General features: G+C 41.1%; 1 protein-coding gene across 2 annotated transcripts in view; it reads left to right on the top strand.

Annotated features, from left to right (window-relative positions):
* The window catches only part of Slc38a9 (solute carrier family 38 member 9), an 81,401-nt gene that overhangs the window by 16,990 nt on the left and 44,492 nt on the right, over window positions 1-19,919 (top strand). The window contains exons 3-6 of one of the 2 annotated variants that reach the window (XM_075976057.1): window positions 14,083-14,215; window positions 17,687-17,808; window positions 17,938-18,001; window positions 18,676-18,769. In XM_075976057.1, the coding sequence (XP_075832172.1) occupies window positions 14,083-14,215; window positions 17,687-17,808; window positions 17,938-18,001; window positions 18,676-18,769 (413 nt within the window). Of the gene's footprint in view, window positions 1-13,954; window positions 14,216-17,686; window positions 17,809-17,937; window positions 18,002-18,675; window positions 18,770-19,919 lie in introns of both variants that reach the window. The other variant, XM_075976058.1, reaches the window with a different exon arrangement.

The following is a 19,919-nucleotide window of genomic DNA, read 5'->3' as shown; positions in this document are numbered from 1 at the left end:
CTGTCAGTTCTGGTTTTGTTTTTTCCTCCTCTTTCTGGAAAGTCTGTTGTACTTTATTATACTTTCTGCCTCTCTTGTTGACATTACTAAGAGAAACCAGAAGATCACGGGGACTTTGGGGGTTTAATTGATACTCTGCTCAAGTCAAAGATGTTTTTTGAGCAGAAAGGAAATGAAGAGCTGCAGTACAGCCTTTGTCCTATTAACTGCTCAGTATTAACTCGAGGGTAAAGTCAGAAGGGATTTGCTGCAGTGTTCAATAGTCCCACAAAAGCCGCGAACCCGTAGTGATAGCAAGAGATTGCTTTAAACAAATTGAAAACCAAATGCTAATGATACACCTAAAATGGGTCTGGGGACTTGGGTCTAGCTTAGTCAGTGAAGTTCCTGCCTTACGAGCATGAGAAAACCCAAGTTGGATCCCCAGAAACCACACAGTGTGGTTGGTGTGGTGGTGCATACTTGTAATCCCAGCACTGGGAAGGTAGAGACCACTGGGGAGGTAGAGATCTCTGGGGCACGCTGGCCAAGTGAGAGGCCCTGTTTTTAAAAGCAAGGTTGGGCCATTAAGATGGCTCAGCAAGTAAGGTGCTCACTGCCAAGCTGGACAATGGATATGAGCGCCATCCTAGAACCTATGTGGTAGGAGACAGCTGACCCCTGGGAGTTGTAAGTTGTACACACAGACACACACACAGACATGCACACGCTCAAGTATTTGCAAGATCCTCATTTTCTCTTTTGTGTTTCACTTTAGCGTTGTTTATCTTGACACGTTGTCAGTGTGCCCATTTAGGTTCTTTTTCTCTTACCGCGTAGCTGACCTCTTGTTCTTCAACACTGGGGTTTTGTTTCCTAATACCAGTCTCCATTTCTGATGACCATGCTGTGCTGGTCATTTACCACCACTTCCCATGCAGAACAGCTTATGCTCTTTTCTTAAATCCCGACTCACTCATTAAAGGGAAAGGGCATTGGACAGCTGGGTCCTCTACATGTGAAAAAGATCTTTTATTGTCACATGCTTCCATTTTATTTCCCTTTCCTATGTTAAAATAGTACAGAGCTATAAAAGTGAACAGACTTTAGCCACACACAAGAGTGTGGATGATTCTCACACACATAAGAAATAATGTTATCAAAAGAAGCTAGACAGATGCCCCGCGTGGTGGTACAAGCCTGTAATCCCAGGTCTTGGGAGCTAAGAGGCAAGAGGATTGTGAGTTCCAGACCAGCCTAGGCTACAGGAAATCCTGTCTTAAGTCATCAAACGAAGAAAAAACTAGACAGAAAATTATACTATGTCTGATTATTATTCTTATGTAAAGTGCAAAAGGAAGTAACACCAAAATTCCGATGTCCGTGCATGCTTCTCTGACATACAGAACGTCAGCAGCGCTCATTTCCTTCATTCCTTTAGTTGTGCAGTGTTTGCATCGCCCGGAGTCTCGGTGTGCTAGGCAGATGCTGTCCTGCCGATAATTCCCCAGCACACCAGCCGCCATTGCTTCGATAATGCTTACATTATCTGCAACATAATACTTTTCTCATGAGAACAAAATAAAAAATACAACATTCTTATGATTTAGATCCAAACAAGATCCAGAATTAAAATGATAAGGTGGCTCTCTTAAAATGTGCTTCTATAGGGTGGTACACATTTTCTTCCTTCCTCCTCGCCGTTCTCCTCCTGCTTATTTTTTTCTCCTAATTAGGAAAAGTTTGGGAGGAAGATCGTAGGGTTTCTAGTTTCCCTGGAAACGTGAGGAAATACAACCCCATCATACAGAAACAAGCATTGCTAGAACTGTCCTCTGAGCTGCTTCCTCTATGATGCGTTTAGATGAAATCCCAAGTATATACCAGTTCATTTGATCCTTGCTGAGAGTAGCATGGCTTCCGTCAGTTGTTCTCTAGTTCTCTCTCTCTCTCTCTCTCTCTCTCTCTCTCTCTCTCTCTCTCTCTCTCTCTCTCTGTCGTTCCCTTTCTTTCTTTCTTTCTTTCTTTCTCTCTTTCTTCTATTCTCCTCTCTCATCATCATTTTACTTTCTTCTTCCTCACTTCCCCTTCTTTCTCCAATTCTTCCTTTTGCCAGCAAATTTTAAGTTCCTACTGTGTGCTAGATGCCCTGTGCTTCCCTCTAGCAAACACTTTGAGAACATGAAGATAAAACAGCTAAAAGTATTTTTTTAAATATGTGTGTTTTCAAAACTATTTTCCACCAGAAAAACACTGATTAAACCTATTCTGAGCCAACATTCCCAAGAACGCTGTGGAATCATAGCCCTTTGAATGCACACGCTGGTGCCCTTGCATCCCTAAAGTCTGGGATCTTGGGGTGGGAGCCACGCTCTCTCTCCTACGTGTGGCTGTGAGAATTCAATCTGACCGAGGCCCAGGGACGTGTGATTATAAACATCCCCAAAGGGAAGGCCTGTGGAAATGTTCCCTGACGTAAATCTGATAATGGCGTGACCATACGTGCTTAGGGCAAGGGCTAGGTGATTATATTTCCGGCTCTGTGAGTGTACGGCCTCACCTTTGTCATTGCAGGGTGGAAGGTAGCACAGACAGACACTCCATAATTGCAAGAGCCTTGTCGTGTTTTAATCCAGTTTATGGAAACAGGCAATGGACCTAATTTTTTTTTCTCCTAAACTACGAACAGCATCCCCTGATAATTCATTCTGCTGCCGCCCATGAGGGGAAAAAAAAAACCTACTCACCTTAATTTCGTGCCACACCCTTAATTATTTCTAGTAAAAAACATTTTGGGACTGGAGATATAGTTCATTTGTAGAATCCTTGCCTCAAATACCCAGAGTCCTAGTTCAATGCCCAGTACCACACACACACGCGCGCACACACAACACACACACACGCATACGCACGCACACACACATGCACACACACGCGCGCACACACACACATACACACACCACACACGCACGCACGCACACACACGCACACACCACACACACATGCACACACACACACACGCACAGACACACGCACACACACACACCATTCTAATTAATACTGCTCTTTTTATCAATCTCTAGCTGCTCCCTAAAGTTCAAACCGCGGAAGCAAACCTAGAATTTGTTTTTTTTTTTTGTTTTGTTTTTTTTTGAGTCAGGGATTCTCAGTGTAACAGTCCTGGCTGTCCTGGAACTCATTTTGTAGACTAGGCTGGCCTCAAACTCAAAGATCCACCTGCTTCTGCTTCTTAAGTGCTGAGATTGAAGGTGTGTGCCATCACTGCCCAGCTAGAATTTTTTTAAAAGAGATAATTTTTTATTTTATGAGTGTCTTTGGCTACATGTGCGTCTGTATAGCCACATCAATGTCTCGTGCCCATGGAAACCAGAAGAGGTGGTCAGATCCTCTGGAACTAAAGTTACAGATGGTTGTGAGCTGCCATGTGGGTCCTGGGAATTGAACACATGTCCTCTGGAAGAACCTGTGCTCTTAACAGATAAACCACTTCTCCAGCCCCAAACCTAGAATCTTTTAACAAGGTAGTGTACATGTTTTCACAGTTTGTCTCAGCAGTTAAGAGCACTTACTGCTCCTGCAGAGGACCCAAGTTCAGTTCCCAGTACTCACATGGTGGCTCACAGCCATCCATAACTCCAGTTCCAGGGGACCCAGCACTGTCCTGGACCCCACAAGTACCAGACACATGCGTGATGCACATGCGTACATACAGGCAAAACAATAATGGCTTTAAACATATTTTGACTTATAAACCGTAGGGACAGAAACGGGCAAAAATTGATAGGTGAAGTGCCAGGTTTAAAAAAAATTAGCTAAACATATATAGCACAAATTGTCCTTAAGTCCCTGAAGGCTGGTAGATCACATGCCAAGTGTGTGTGAGATGCTGAGTTCTACCTTAGTACTGAAAAAATATTTTTGAAATCACATAAAAAAGAAATCTCTGCCGGGCGGTGGTGGCTCACGCCTTTAATCCTAGTACTTGGGAGGCAGAGGCAGGCGAATCTCTGTCAATTCAGGGCCAGCCTGGTCTACAAGAGCGAGTTCCAGGATAGGCTCCAAAGCTACACAGAGAAACCCTGTCTTAGGGGAAAAAAAGAAAGAAAAGAAAAGAAAAAAATTCACAGTAGAAATTATATCTAAATATCTTAAACTATTATTTAATATGTTTGGATATTAAATTGTTCACAACTTTAGTAATACTAACAGTTGTGTGTGTGCATGAGAACACGTGCCATACTGTGTACGTGGAGGTAGAGGGCAGATGTGGGTGACGCTTCTCTCTTCCCACTGTGATGTAGGTCCTAAGGATTGAACCGGGTTATTAGGGCTTGCATAGCAAGCACTGTACCTGGCTGAGCCATTCCACTTGCCCCTGTTGGCCGTTCTAATCGACTCAAATAGCACTCTGATAAGCGGTTTCTATGTAATTTCTTTTTTTTAATTTTTCTTCTATGTAATTTCTACGTCATATTTTGACCTCAGAGAGTCTCAGAGTACAGTTATCAAAATAAGGCGTCTGTACACAATGTAGGTTCTTAATACCACAAGGCAAAGTCACCTTCTCGATTCTACTCCTCCTGCCAGGCATGTGACACTCCTTATTTCAGTATACCTTCTTTAACATCACTGTTTTCTCTTTCCTAAACTGTACCTTGCATTTTGCTTAGACAACTTTGCTGTATATAAAAGTTCATTGGTAGCCACTCGACAAGAAGAGTTTCACCTTGGACCTTAGCTTTCACCAGTCTCCTATTCTGGGACTGGTCTACAGGATAAGGTCCACACACATACAGTGACCTCTGAGCATGCTACAGTAATATTTCACATCTGAGTTGAAGAGACAGCCAGCCATCAGCGCCTCAATGGCCAGTTGGTGTAGAGTGTTGCTCGTGGTTGTCTAAGTTCATGGACTTTCTTGAGAATTATGATTTGTGTATGTGTTCTGTGCATGTATAGGTGTTTGCATGTGTGCAGATAGGCCAGAGATCTAGGTAAAGTGTCTTCCTCTGCCACCCTCCACCTTAGTTTTTTGAAACAATGTCTCTGACTGAACCTGAAGCTCATCAGTTAGGTCTGACTGGCTGGCCAGTGATTTTCAGGATCTGCCTGTGCTTGAGCACTGCAGTTACAGGCGTATGCCGCCATGCACAACTCTGTACATGGTGCTGGAAGCAAGCTCAGGCCCTCGTGCTGTGGCAGCAAGCACTTTACCTGTTAAGCCAGCTCTCCTCTCTGGGAATCATGATGATTTCTAAAGCTTAATGTGCAGAAGAAATGTCCCTTTAAGTTAGCAGTCTGTTTTGTGCTTCCATCACACTACGGAATTTGTAAATATATTTATTTTCTAATGGCTCTGGAGGCCGGAAAGTCCGAGACCATGGCTTAAGCCTGAGGTCTAGTAAGGGTCTTCTTGTGTCTTCACATGGCCCAAGAGTCAGACAGCAAGTGAACTAAATGCTGGTCAGAGAATCTGTTAGAAAGACCTTAAGATCATTAGTGAGACAGGTGCCCATGGTTTAATTCTTCTTATAGGCACTACCTCTTAATATGTTTGAATTGGCAATACCTGCATTCTGAAGGGTAAAATTAAGGGAGCCAGGGCAGGAGAAGTGGCCCAGAGTTCTTGTTCTTATAGAAGAACCAGGTTCAATTTTCAGCACCCACTGGCAGCTCACTGATGCCCTCTTCTGGCCTCCAAGTGCACCGGGCACCTATATGGTGCACAGACATACATATGGGCAAAATACCCATATGCACAAAATAAATAAATCTTTGAAAAATGAATTAAGGGAATGATTAAGAGGCTCATTTTCTTCAGTGATCTTTTGTTTTTCGAGACAGGGTTTTTCTGTGTAACAGCTCTGGCCATCCTGGAACTCGCTTTGTAGGCCAGGCTGGCCTCTAACTCATAAAGATCCACCTGCCTCTCTTCCCAAATGCTGACTAAAGGCATGTGCCACCACCACCCAGCTTCAGTGAACTTTTTAAAGAGTGTTCATTCAGGGTCCTGGTTTTTAGTTTCCAAATGATTATACTAAAATGACAAAAACAAGCTAGGTACAGTGGCATTTATCTGAATTAGGAATTCAAGACCACTTTGGGCAGCATTTTTTAATAGATTAAAAGCAAGATATTTATATAGAATAAATATATGTACATTCCTCACCTCCTTTTAATATCTTCAAAGTTTCTAAGGAAAAAATTTCAGGTCAGTGCTTAAATTTAGTTAAATTTTGGTTAAAATGGTAGCCACTAGCCTATCATGTTTCTTATTCCCCACTCCCTCCTCCCCCCGTTGTGGAGTAGTTAGGTTATAAAACTGGAAATTTCACATTTTGAGAAATTTTTGGTTGATTTGTGTAAAAGAGAGAATAAAAATTCGCATGACTCTGCTAGCTGAAGCCTACTTTATTTGTAATTAAAACAAGCACTTTGTTTCAAAATACTACGTTGATACCCTCGTAATTATTGCACTTAGTATATTGAGACTGTTTTGATTTACTTTGGCATTCTTTAATACTGGAGGAGAAACTGGTTGACGTTTCCCACATTCCTCATCTCCTTTGGGAGGAGTGTCACTCCCCACGTCCTATGTGATTCGCTTTCTTGAAATAGAAGCTGAGACGTAGTGGTGGCATCAGTGTTGACATCAACCTAGATAAAAGTGAAGACACACATCATTGGTGCTTACTTTCAGTGCACCTGCCATCTGAACTTGGTTGTGACATTTCCAGTGTTTATATGACTCTCTTGCCCTTCATCCATGATGATACTGAGAAAGTAAAAACTGAATCCTTGCATTTCTGCTGTAGATCATTTTGTAGTATGAAAGAGAATATATATATATATATATATATATATATATATGCCTTTAACACGGTAGAATTAAAACAACAATCTATAACATTTTTGAGAGCCAAAATTGGAAATGTGAATTGCATCAAAAACATTTTGAAATTCATTCTTAGTAGAATCTGTATTTAATTAGGATAAAACGGGCCAGAGAATTAATTTTCCACTCAGGTTCTTCGCCATATGGTTTTGATGAAGATGTTTACTTGCAGCTAAGTTAACAGTTTAGAATCTAAAGGGAATTTATAGCCTTCAACCGAGTGTTTCTGGCATGTGCATTTTCTAAACCTGCTCCCTCATACCGTTCTTATCAGTTAAACAGTGGCACTAAGGGGAGATTATGGTAGTTAAGAACACTAGCTGCTCTTCCAGAGGACACAGTTTCAGTTCCCAGCACCGCATGGTCTCCCACAACAGTCCAAAATTCCAGTCCCAGGGGAACCAACACCCTTTGCTGGTCTCTGTGGGCACCAGGCACTTCTTTGGTACACAGACATGCGTATAGGCAACCCCCTCATACATATAAAATAAATACATAACTTAAGAAAAATAACACCAACAATTTTTAAAATTGGACTGAGTGCAAATGTGCATATGCACACATTCATTTGCAAATTACATATGTTTACCTACTTGTAATTTATTTTATATACCCTAAACACTAATATGAATGAATGAAATTTATGCCCTGGCAGTGCTGACGCGTGCATAGGCAGCCCGTATATGATGGTTCTGTTGAACTTGTCCATATTGGTTTTCATGGTCTAAGAATGACTGACAAGGTCCCTTCCTCAAGAGGGCACCATATTACAGATTACTTATTACAGATGGTTGTGAGCCACCATGCGGTTGCTGGGAATTGAACTCAGGACCTTTGGAAGAGCAGGCAGTGCTCTTAACCGCTGAGCTATTTGGGTTTTTTGTTGTTGTTGTTGTTGTTTTTTGTTTTTTTTTTTTGAGACAGGGTTTCTCTTTGTAACAGCTCTGACTTCTTTTGAAACTCATGCTGTAGACCAGGCTGGCCTCGAACTCACAGAGATCCACCTGCCTGTACCTCCCAAGGGCGGGATTAAAGGCATGCACCACCACCACCCAACTAAGAAACTTTTAATTATAAGAAATAAGCAATGTTGATAAAAATTAAGTTGTATATACTAACATAACAGTAAAAGTTCAATTTAAAATAATAAATAATCAGCCTTTAATATGCTTTTTAAAGTAACACTTTAATCATTTAGGCTGATTTCAAATTCATTTCAGTGTCATCTAGTAACTAGTAATTATGTGATATTGTCGAAACCTGCTGGTAACTTTTTTTTTTTACATTTAGTACTTGCAAACTGTTAGTATATTCTGGTACTCATATAATTTTTGTTATCCTTGTTTAGTCTTTTGAGGCAGGTTTCTGTCTGCAGCACCAGCTGGCCTGGAACTCATTATATAACTCAGGCTAGCCTTAAACTCCCAGCGGTCTCTCTGCCACGCCCTCCTGAGTACTAGGTTTGCAGACATGCACCACCATGCCCAGGGTTCCATGCAATTGTTAAGGCTTGAAATACTAATATTGTTGGCATAATACTTTGAATTCAGTCAGTATGTAGTCCCCCAGACTCTCCTTTTTACTCACCTGTGTTCCCCTTCATTCCTATCTCCCTTTGTTCATTTTAATCTTTAAATTCAAGCATTTCTCTGTGCTCTAAACATAGAAACAGTCCCCCCCCCACACACGCATTGATATGGAGAGAGCCCTCAAAAGATGGCATATCTTTCCGTGGAGGAAGAGTTAGTGACCTAAATGGCCCTCCTCCACATCCGCCCAGCTGGAAGATCTTGACATGCTACAGGAAGAGCCTTTCTGGACCCATTACATCACAGATTTCAGTATGAAGGTTAGGAAACGAGAAAGCACTGGGTGCATTCATGGTCAGTAGGTTAGGTTTACAACTGTTTAATGTTTGTTCTTACAGGTTGCTGCTTAGTTTGTGCCGTTTGACACTTTGATTCAGTTTCCCCCAGGTTTTTACTGTCATTTCTCCCTAAGGTTTTATTGAAAATAATAATAATAAGCCTATGGAAAAGTTGAAAGCATCATCTCATATTTTTCATTAGCTTATCTTCTGATTATCGAAGATGCCACCATTAGGGGAACCTAGGTTTCTGGAAACCCAACTCTCTATACTGTTTCTCCAATTTCTGTGTAACAATCTAAAGTCATTTCAAAATGATTTTCCTCTTGGATTTGGGAGATGGCTTCTTCCATCACAGTGCTTGGACACAGCATGAAACCCTGAGTTTGAATCCAAAGCGTAAAAGCTGGGGTAGCGGCAGGGCAGGAGTCTGATTCCAGCACTGGGGTTCATTGGCCAGTCAGCCTAGCCAGACTAGCTCCAGGTTCATCGTCTCAAAAAATAACATGGAACCTGACTGAGGAAGACCCCGTGTCACCTTAGCCTCCATGCATGCACACATGACATGTCTACACACACAATGTGAGCGCACACATTTTTCTTAAAGTACTAGTTTTTCTGTATTCCTTTACCACATTTTCTTTCCTCCTGAACTGAGGACTAAAGCCAGGGCCTTGTGCTTGCTAGGCAAACACGGAGATAAACTCCTACTTAGCACATTTTGTAAAGCTCCTATGTCCTGTCAGATACAGTTATTGGCTCTAAGAATATGCTAGTGACCAAACTGACCAAAATATCCTGCTCCCATGGACCTTGCATTTCACCAGAGGGGACCAGAAAGTTAGTATTTGTCTGTCATATTAGGTAGTGTAGCTGTGAGGGAGAGCATGCAGAGGTGAATAGCAAGAATGTAGAGAGGTATTGAGATTTGCATGTGATTACCATGATAAGCCAATGCCTTAATGAAAAAGGGACAGTTTAGGAATGAGCTGAAGGAAATGAAGATTAAACTATGCAGATATCTAGATACAAGGCCTTCATAGACTTTGCTTTTTCCTGAAATTAATAACAAAGGACCTGAAGAAGCTGTGGGCTTGCAGTGTTTCAGGAATGCGATGAGGCTTGTGTGGTGGGTGGTGACAGCCAGCAGGTGGGATAAGGGAGGCACACTGTGGAACTGTCTGAATTGCGAGCCAGGCCTTCAGTCTGGACGTCATATTTTTATGGACAGCATATGGATGAACTCAAGTTATGTGGTGAAGCTATCAGTGGAGTGAGAATAGAGAAATGCCTGTGCACCTGGAGTACCTTACATTTCAAACTGGGAGATCTGACAATTAATCAGTTGGAGAAACAGAAATGAAAGTTTCCTTCTTTGAGGATTAAGTCCTGTGTTAGCGTGTGAAATTCTCCATATACTGACTCATGTGTGTTTTTAAATATATCTTCATACTTTTTCCCTTTTGGTTCTGCTCTCTTTCTCTCTCTTTTTTTTCCTCTATGTCTCCCTCTCTCTATGTCTCTTTTGCTGAGTGTGTGTGTGCGCAGGGAATAAACCCAAGGCCTTACAGATGCTGGGCACATGCGTTCCATTCCTCATCCTCCATTCCTGGAAGCACTTTTCTCCTATTGCACATGTCTGACTTACTTCTTTATTTCAAACTTTAAGATTCAGCTCACCTATAACTTCCTCGGATGTCTACCAGATGACTTAGTTCCCTCTGCTGTGTCCCTTACCCCATTCCCCACATAGAGCAAGTGTCATGCAGTCCACCTCATTGCCTTGCTTCTGTCGTTGCATGTGAACTTGGATTCATCATCTGGGTCTAAATCGCTTATTTATATATCTCTGCAGCTGGTGACTGTACAGCCCTTGGGGATCTGTGTTTCACTCATTGCTTAATGTCTCACACAAAATACTTAATACTTGGTTGGAACTTAAATAATATTTAGTCAATAAATTTGAAAACTAAAACCAATAAGCTAGCCAAAATCGAGAAGAAGCTTCTATAGGATCAGCCTTTGTGACTGTGTTTAAAGCTGATTGTAGAGCAGGGTTTTGTGAGAGATGACGTCTGGGCTTCAGAGGAAGTGAGAAGCGTGCCGGGAGGCCAGTGCTCACCATCAGTCCTAGGAACAGAGGACTCTCTAGATGCAGTGGCTGGAGTCGTTTCTTTTCCTGTACTTTTTATTGAAAAACTGTCTTGTAAACATAGATTGTTTCACCAGGCAGGTAGAAGCAAGTAGAGTGGATTCATTATTTGAAAATTTATTTGTATAACGTTTTTGGAATATTTGATTGCCTTGTCTTTTTTAAAAAAAAAAAATTACCCCAACCTGTCTGTCAGGTATTGGAATTCCTCAGCTTCATAGGGATGTGAATACGCAGACAGTTTCAAAATCAAGATTTCCATACTGGGTTCTCGCCTTCCCATGAGTCACAGAGCTGTTGCTTAACCTCCCAGAAGCACGGCTGGGCAGTAGAAGGGTGGAGGCAGATTGAAAACCCAAAAGATTTTAAGGAATTTAAGGAGTAGAATCTAAAAAAGGTGTTAGTAGGAGTGAGGTTTCTTGGTTTATAAGCATACTAAATGAACGCATGAGAATTGAGTCACACTTTTAAATATTTTGTAAATTTTGCTCAGTATTAAAACATTTTTTCTTTGGCATAACCATGTATATTTTCAAGGAGACACAAATACGCCCTCTTTGTTTTCAGTGGGTCCAGATGAACTCTGTGTCAAATGCAAGCGACACTTGGCCACTCAGATGAAAGTGTTCAAAGGAGAGAGATCTAGTCCTTTTCTGCTGGGCATTGGCCTCTATGTAGTATTCTTCATTTTCAAAGTGTACTAAGATCCGACTAAAGTTCACGTTAGAAATATATTTTCACTTTCTCAAATGAAGCTTTAGACATGTGTTTCTAATAATTCACTGAAAATATGCTGAATTGTATATTTTTTAAAGAGAATCTGTTTTGAAAAAATTCCAAAATATTTGTTTGAACAGGCACTCAACATCTCGATGAAAACGGTTGGAAAAGAAAAACTTTCAAAGTCATTCTGTTCTCAGAGTACCCGAGCCAACTAAACTGGTACAGTTAACGCTTCAGTCAGAGGCAGGAGCCAAGAAATCTAGCACATTCCAGACTGCTTTTCAGCAGGCCTTCAATCCAACTCCGTGGCTGATATTAATGCCATTGAATTTCAGAGTAAAAAGCTACAAGAATAATATCTATACCTATTTTTACCAATGTTAGACCTTTTTAGTAGCCTAAGTATCTGCCTTAAGTTAGCATTCTTGAATTTTATTAGCACTTATTCTGCAGGAATGTCCTGTGGAGTATGAGCTTCCCAATGTAGCAGCACCCAGGTGTGTGTGTGTGTGTGTGTGTGTGTGTGTGAGAGAGAGAGAGAGAGAGAGAGAGAGAGAGAGAGAGAGTGAGTGAGTGAGTTAGAGAAGTCGATGCTGAACCTAGAGAGAGAGAGAGAGAGAGAGAGAGAGAGAGAGAGAGAGAGAGAGAGAGAGAGAGAGAGAGAGAGTGAGTGAGTGAGTTAGAGAAGTCGATGCTGAACCTCTTTCTCCGTTGCGCTCTGCCTTATCTTTGGAGACAAGGTTTCTCATTGAACCTGGAGCTCATCAGTTTCCCTAGATTGACTAGCCAATGATCTCCAGTGATTCACCTGTTTCTACCTCAACCCCCATCCCCAGAACTGGGCTTAAATATGTGTGCCTCTGTTGCTTGTCTGTGCGCTGGAGATCTAAATTCAGTTCCTCATGCTTACTCAGCAAGCGCTTTACTCACTGAACCATTGCCCTAGCCCCAGATATCTATAGTTTTATTTTACATTGCCCTTTAAGTATCACTGAAGGTCACAGTGGAAAGAAAAATAATATATATCACATCATAACACTTTTGAGAGAGTGGTGGTTATATTGGGCTATAGTAGGCAAATGTATAAGTAGGGATTGTTTGTTTAGCCTCTTACCTGTTTATTTTCACTATATCCCCTTAAAATTTATTGATAGCACTTAATGCCTTTGCCAGTATGTTTGATATATAATATGTCATGTTGATCTCTCTGCCCATGTATTTGCTTTTATAAATGCTCTAGTTACTATCCATTAAATTGACTAGTTGATACCTTTATTTGGATGTTGTCATGGAGAATAAATAACAAGTGACTCAAAGGTTCTGCATGTCAGTTAGAAACAGAAAACTAAACTCAACACCTTCCATATCACAGGGTTTGTTAGAAAATAGCAGAAATAAAAGTTTCATTCACTAGATTTTCAGTCGCACCCCACAAGGTTACATCAGCAGTTTCCCAAGTCGCTCACCAACCCCAGTGTCATAAGCTTCTCTCAGAACTGGGAGTTCAAAGGAGCCTGTGAGACCAGGGTTGCCTCTTGGCAACTTGGGGTTCGGTTTTCATTATTCTTGCCAGTGTGTCATGTGAAAGAGCAGCAGCCACAGTTCAGGACATGATGTTACTTCCGCTGCGGAGGCTCTGAGATGGCGGAGGAACGCAGCGCTCCATGCAGTTCTGCCTTGTCTTGCCATGGACTGTTTATTACTGAAAACTTAGAAGGCAAGTGAGGGAGTTTCAGAAAGACACTATGGGGCTGACTGGAGATGCTGACCGAAAGCCAGAAACTGCAGTTCATCGGGACATAGTCGGGGAGGATACAAACATGTACAAAATAGGTATCAGAGTATGTTAGCAAGATCCAGGAAAAGAAGGTGAGGCAGACTCTGGTGCTGTGATGCGCCTTTGAGCCACTTTGGAAGGTCACACAGAGAAAGGTTGGCTAGGACAGGAGCTGAGAAGCAGGAATTTTGTTTGTCAAAGGAAGTAACTTTGGCTTATAGAGGAAGGAGCAGAGACTCTTCAGTAAAGGGGCATTTTTGTCTGCAATTTCTCTGATTGAGTGCCAGAAGTATTTTAAAAAGACAAATCAAAGCTGTTTCTATCTAAGTTACACTGTGGGAGACCAACAGCTGATACGTTTTGTTTTTCTTTGCTATATTTCTCCTTAATGATTCTTAAGTTTTTTTCTGTTCTCTCGACTCTGTTGCTAAGTCCCTTAAGAATCAAGAGTGTTTAAAGTAAAAGCATTATGAGACAAACGCTGTATTCTTTGGGTAGGATAATACTTCTTTTGTGACATTCTCTTTTTCCCACCAAAAGTGAGAACTGAACGCCTTGCCTTTGTGCATCTCATTTCAAATGGAGGACAAGAAGTTATTCTCTGCAATGGCTGACTTCCAGAATTTTTGCCTGAATGTTTTTTGTCAAGTATATATTCCCTTCTTTAGGCCTTTCTATATAGAGCCTACAAACATCGTCAATGTGAATGATGTCGTTCAGAGGGTTAGTGACCATGCCTCTGCTATGAACAAGCGGATACATTACTACAGCCGGCTCACCACTCCTGCAGACAAGGCACTGGTAAGAGGCAAAGCTCTGCTGCTTGTCCAAAGTTGAGTTGAAGTGAACAGTAAACACCAAAGCCCAGGGCAACTCCCAGGGGTTGAACTTTTCGCTGGGGGTATTCCAAAGATAGCATCGTGCAAAGTCTGAGTAGTAGTTAATCTGTGTTTCAGGCTCCTTCGTGCTGCTTATCTACCCTGGCATAGACGTGTTTGAAACTCTGTTGATAATAGCTTGGAGCGTTTTTTCTTTGTTTTTAATTTCTGCTTATATCAGATGCCAAGAGCTCTGAGGAAGATAAATTTCTTTTGAAACAGCAGCTTAGATCATTGACTAAAAACATGAGATTTGGCTAGTCTGTTTGGTTTCTAAGTTTGAAGCTACAAGGAAAAATATTTACGTACATTTTCTATAGGAGTTAGAAACAAATCTGCCCATATATATATACCCGATAGTTTTCTGTTTAGCATCTTTTTTCACAAATAAAAACTTAGCCTATGCATACCACATGCTATTACAGGTCATTGTTTTGTCTTATAAACACTGAAAACAATTCTTAGGAAAGGGCTGTAAATACAATAATGGTAATTTGCATTAGGGGCCATAGCTTATAGAGTCATGGTTGTCGGAAGTCTGTCTTATTATTTTAGAATTTAAAAATATGTAATTAATCTGTTGCTTATAACAGTGATCAAATGTGAGATACTGAGAAATTTAAAAGCTTAAAAAATATGGTAAAAGTCAATCATATCAAAAATGAAGAAAACAATTGGCCTCTAGCCTTCACTAAATGTCTACCAAGGGCAAGGAGTGGGTACCACCTGACCATGGCCTTTCATTTAACCCCCACAATGGCTATGTGAAGTCAGCATTAAGATCTTGTCTTTTGTTTGTTTGGCTAGCATCTCGTGAAGTCCAGGCTGACCTCCAACTCTACATATCTGAGAGTGACCTTGAACTCCTTTCCTTCTCTCTTTGTTTTCCAGCCATGAACTACCACACCTGGCTCTAAAATCTCAAAAAGACTGCTGAAATGTTATGTGCAGAATAATTTTTTACAATTGTTATTTTTTTATTCCACCCAGGACTTTACAGTGGAGTCCATTATAGAATTACCTAAATCTGTATGGGATTTGAGGTTATGGTCTGACAGTCTCTCCAAATGCTTTTCTCTTAGACTCAGACTTCAGAGATATCAACTAGGGCTGAGTGAATATCACTTGCCTGGAAATTAAGTCAATGCTACGCATCGTAATCCTTTGTTAACTGACACTGAGGTGACTTTAGTACATCTAAATGGTCACCAAAGTTAATGTGATCGATCCATTTCTAATGAATTTGTATAAATAAACATTCATTTTCTGAAAATCCCAAAGTCATTTTCCCTAAAAGTATTTTTTGGAGAAGAACAATAAATCATTATTACCAAATGTTCATAGAGTAAAACCTTTTCATTTATGAAAAAAAATCCCGTTATTGTTACTCTAAACTGGAGAGGGGAGAAAGTTTTCTGCCAGCTTCTCCTAGATCCTTGCTAATAAACACACGCACACACACACACACACACACACACACACACATATACATACATACATAGATCAGCATCCTCAGCGTCACTGAGAGCTTACTAAAAAGATATCCATTGTGTGGGGCTTAAGTCAGAGCCAGTGAAGCATAGTCCGTATGTCAGCAAGATCCTTGTGTGTGTCCTAGGAACATTCAGATGACAATACCATCCTAGACCACTGCCACAGTGAGATCCAGCCCTCCGTTTTCCCATGCCTCCTAAGAACACTCCATCTTCCACGTCTTCCCATGCATAACCCAGACCCAGAGTCTAAGCCCAGGGCACAGGTTTAGGTGAGGTGGACATGGAGTAGGTTTTTCCTTCCCTTTTGTGTACATCAGTGTGAGCACACAACCAGAACTTTCTACCTATTGTTGAACCGTGCTCCTTATAAGTTTTGGGTTTACTTGTTTTTCCCACCCATTTGCTTTGTGAGCTCTAGCATTTTTCCTTCTTGATATGGCATAGTATTGTGCTTTATTTTCCTTTTTACTCATAGCAGAAGACAAGCTAATCTAGATCTTAGAGGAATGTAGGTGAGAAGAAGGAAAAGAGCAGTTTTCACATGTACGTCTGCCTGTGTCTCTAGGAACTAGTTGTTTCTGAAGCCACCCCATGCATAGCATTCAGGATATTCTCTCCTACAGAGACAGCCCTATCTCGCTGCATTGAAAGAGAAGGATGTGACATTGTGTGCTGATAATCTGTGTATGCCCTTTCTTCCTACTAAGGCTGATACTCCATCTCTTCCTTGAAGTCTTCCCCCGGCTATTTCAGTTGTCATAGTTTATCCAGTGAGATAGTCCAGCACAGAGTTGAACACTTCATTTTGTCATGCCTTCCAGTCTTGTCCAGTTGCTTCACATGTCCAACTGGAATTTGAGACAGTTTGAGGCTCTTACTTCCCTCTCAAATAAGAAACATGGAACAAAGTTACAAATGCTTATGGAGGTGTTATGTGTGAGAAGGTGCACACACGTTCACACTTGTCGGGTTCCATGCCTTTGAGGACTTCCTCTTCTCTAAGAATCGCCTTCAGGAGATGGGCAGTTTCATCAGAAAACAGGGTGGGTTTCCCCTCCAGAACAGGAACGTGGGGTTAGAGGAACTGTGGGAGTAGTGGGAAAAGTAAGTGTGTAGGTGCATCCCTTCGGGCTTCCTTGCTACACCTGCTGCTTCTCTGTCGCCTCCTTCCCTTTTGCTTGCACACTTCAGTGTCCTCAGCTCCTAAAAGCCTTGTTTTGCCATCCATTAAGTTACTTTTTTACCTGTTTCTTTTACTCAAAGCATTTAAAAATTAGTCTCTGTACTATTTCTTTACTTACTCTCCATTGGCTCCTTAATTCCTTAGTCTGAGATTCCTGTCTGTTTCTTCTAAAACCACCTTCACCTCAGAGTTAAGTAACACCACTTAAAAAGCTCCTCACTGAAGGATGGCCTCCTCTGTGGAGATTTCTTTCATTTTGTTCTTTGCTTCCTTCTTTCTTGTGAATGTGAAAAGTACTTTGATGATATACATTCTTGATCCTTTAGATCTACCACTATATTTGAAAAAAAATAACTTTTAATTCCTTAATCAAGGATGCAGAGAGTGTTCAATACCCATGATACTTAGAAATATGTCTAAAATGTGTCTTAAAGGTATGCATGCTGGAGGGTTTTTATAATCCCAACACTCACGTATCAAAAACAGGAGAGGATGATCACACATTTGAGACAGGGAGCGAGGGCAAAGGCCCAGATGTGCAATAGCCAAGCATCTCCCTGGCATCTGCCTAAGAGCAGCCCATCAGCCAGAGCCTCCCAGCTGTGTCAGTTCAGCATAAATCCTAGAAGTGTGTCTAGTCCATTTCTTTGATCAGTAGAATGCATCCTTTTTATACATTTACTGGTTCTGATGTTTCTCTTTTCTTTTCCCCAAGATTGCTCCAGACCACGTAGTCCCAGCTCCAGAGGAATACTACGTGTACAGTCCATTGGGCTCTGCCTATAAACTCCAGAGTTACACTGAAGGCTATGGTAAAAACACCAGCTTAGTAACGATGTAAGTACAACTAATTCTTGGAGCATGAATTAACTTGTATATGAATGAAAATAACTGGTTAATTAGTTCTGACCTAATTAAAATGTTTGAGAAGCCCACCTTCATGATTTATTGCTATTATTCTTTCAGTTTTATGATCTGGAATACCATGATGGGAACATCTATACTAAGTATTCCTTGGGGCATAAAACAGGTAATATGATTTTACATTTTAATCTGAAAATTTTTTAAGATTTATTATTTTTTTATTGTGTATATGTGTGAGTCTGTGTGTGGGTATGTGCATATAACTGTCTGTGTCAATGGAGGTCAGTGGTGTTGGATCCCCCTATAGCTGGAGTTACAGACAGTTGTGAGCCACTCAGCGTGGGTGCTGGGAAACAGGCTCCAGCGCCCTGAAAGGCTGGCTTGCATCCTTAACTGCTGAGCCATCTCTCCAACCCCTGAAATTTTTTCTATATATGTAATCCAGACACTTAGACCAAGGCAACAGGATCATGAGTTCAAGACCAGTTTGGGCTACATAGCAAATTTTAAGCCATCCTATTTTTATTCCATATTGTTTCCAAAATAGATAAATAACTTAATTAAATAATAACTTAGACATTTTTTACTTTATATTTTGTTTGGAACTGGGAATATAGCTCAGTGATAGCATGCTTTCCTAGCGTACATGAGGTGCTGTGTTCAAATACTAACACTGTAAAAAAAATGAGCACTATATTTGAAGTTTCATTATTTATATAAAATTCTCTATGAAAAGCAGATGTTCTTTTCATTTCTCCATTATCATAACTGTTTTGGGTAACAATGTAATTGCATATGAAGTTTTCTTACATAATGAAAGGAACCTAACTTTTCCCAAAGGCTGGATTTACTACTGGAATGTGTGTCATCGTGCTGATGGGCCTTCTGACACTTTATTGCTGCTATAGAGTGGTGAAATCACGGAGTATGATATGTAAGTAACAGTACTTTGCCCCATGAATCAACAAGCTTTCCTGTCGAGGCAGGTCCCACTGTGTATATTCTGTGTGTGTAGCTGTCTCCTTTCACTTTCTATCTCTGTGTGTGTACATGTGCCACAATGCCCACATTGGAGCTTAAAGGACAGCTTGAAGGTGTCAGTTTTCTTCTCCCACCATGAATTCTCTGGGATTGAACTCAGAGTTTGGTTGGCGGCAGCTCCCTAACCTCCGGAGCCATCTTGCTGGCCCCAGCTGTCTTTACTCTTGTGATTCATAGTTTTCTGCTGACCAGTCTGTTCATGAATCTCTGGCTCCCTCTGAAATTTAGAACTGGGAGTTCTTTGGAGAATAAACTAATGCTGATGTAAGAATAATGAAGACGTTGCTTACAAAAATGATTACATGTTTGTGTTCTTGAGTGCGTATGGGCATCGGGAAAGTACTTGTTGGAGGCAGTTTTCTCTCCTTCCACCATGGGGTCCTGAAGATTAAACTCAGGTTCTCAAGCTTGGTGCTCGTGCCTCTCCCTCTTCTTGGCCCCAAAATGTTACACACACACACACACACACACACACACACACACATATTTGTTTTTGTTTTTCAAGACAGGGTTTCTCTGTAGCTTTGGAGCCTGTCCTGGAACTAGCTCTTGTACACCAGGCTGGCCTCGAACTCACAGAGATCCACCTGCCTCTGCCTCCCGAGTGTTGGGATTAAAGGTGTGTGCCACCAACGCCCAGCCAAAAAAAATGTTATATTTTTAAAATAAAGCATTTGTCAGAATTATTAAGAACTCTATGGCTCTTACAAATTATTGTTTACTTGTTTTGACCTATTCATAGCAGACTGAAGTATCAGCAGAAAAATATGAAAGTATAAACAATTCTTAAAACTCATCTGTATAAATTCTGGATCAGGGAATTAGGAAGATAATCTTTTTGTTGTTGTTTTTAAGCTTGAAGCGGGGTCTGGTTGGATTGCTAGGACTGGGTGCAGTCTTGAGGAGAAATGATCTGTCATCCAGTCCGCCCTCCTTCATTCTCCCGAGCAGCCAGGACAGTACATGCTGCTACTCAGAAACACCTTTTTAATCGTTTTCACAGACTTTAAACTGAGTATGGTGCATGCCTATAATCTCAGAAT

This window comes from Microtus pennsylvanicus, chromosome 6 (assembly GCF_037038515.1).
Source record: "Microtus pennsylvanicus isolate mMicPen1 chromosome 6, mMicPen1.hap1, whole genome shotgun sequence".
Classification (NCBI taxonomy): Eukaryota; Metazoa; Chordata; class Mammalia; order Rodentia; family Cricetidae; genus Microtus; species Microtus pennsylvanicus.
Note: the sequence above shows the minus strand (reverse complement) of the source record. Positions and strands in the feature narration are given on the sequence as shown.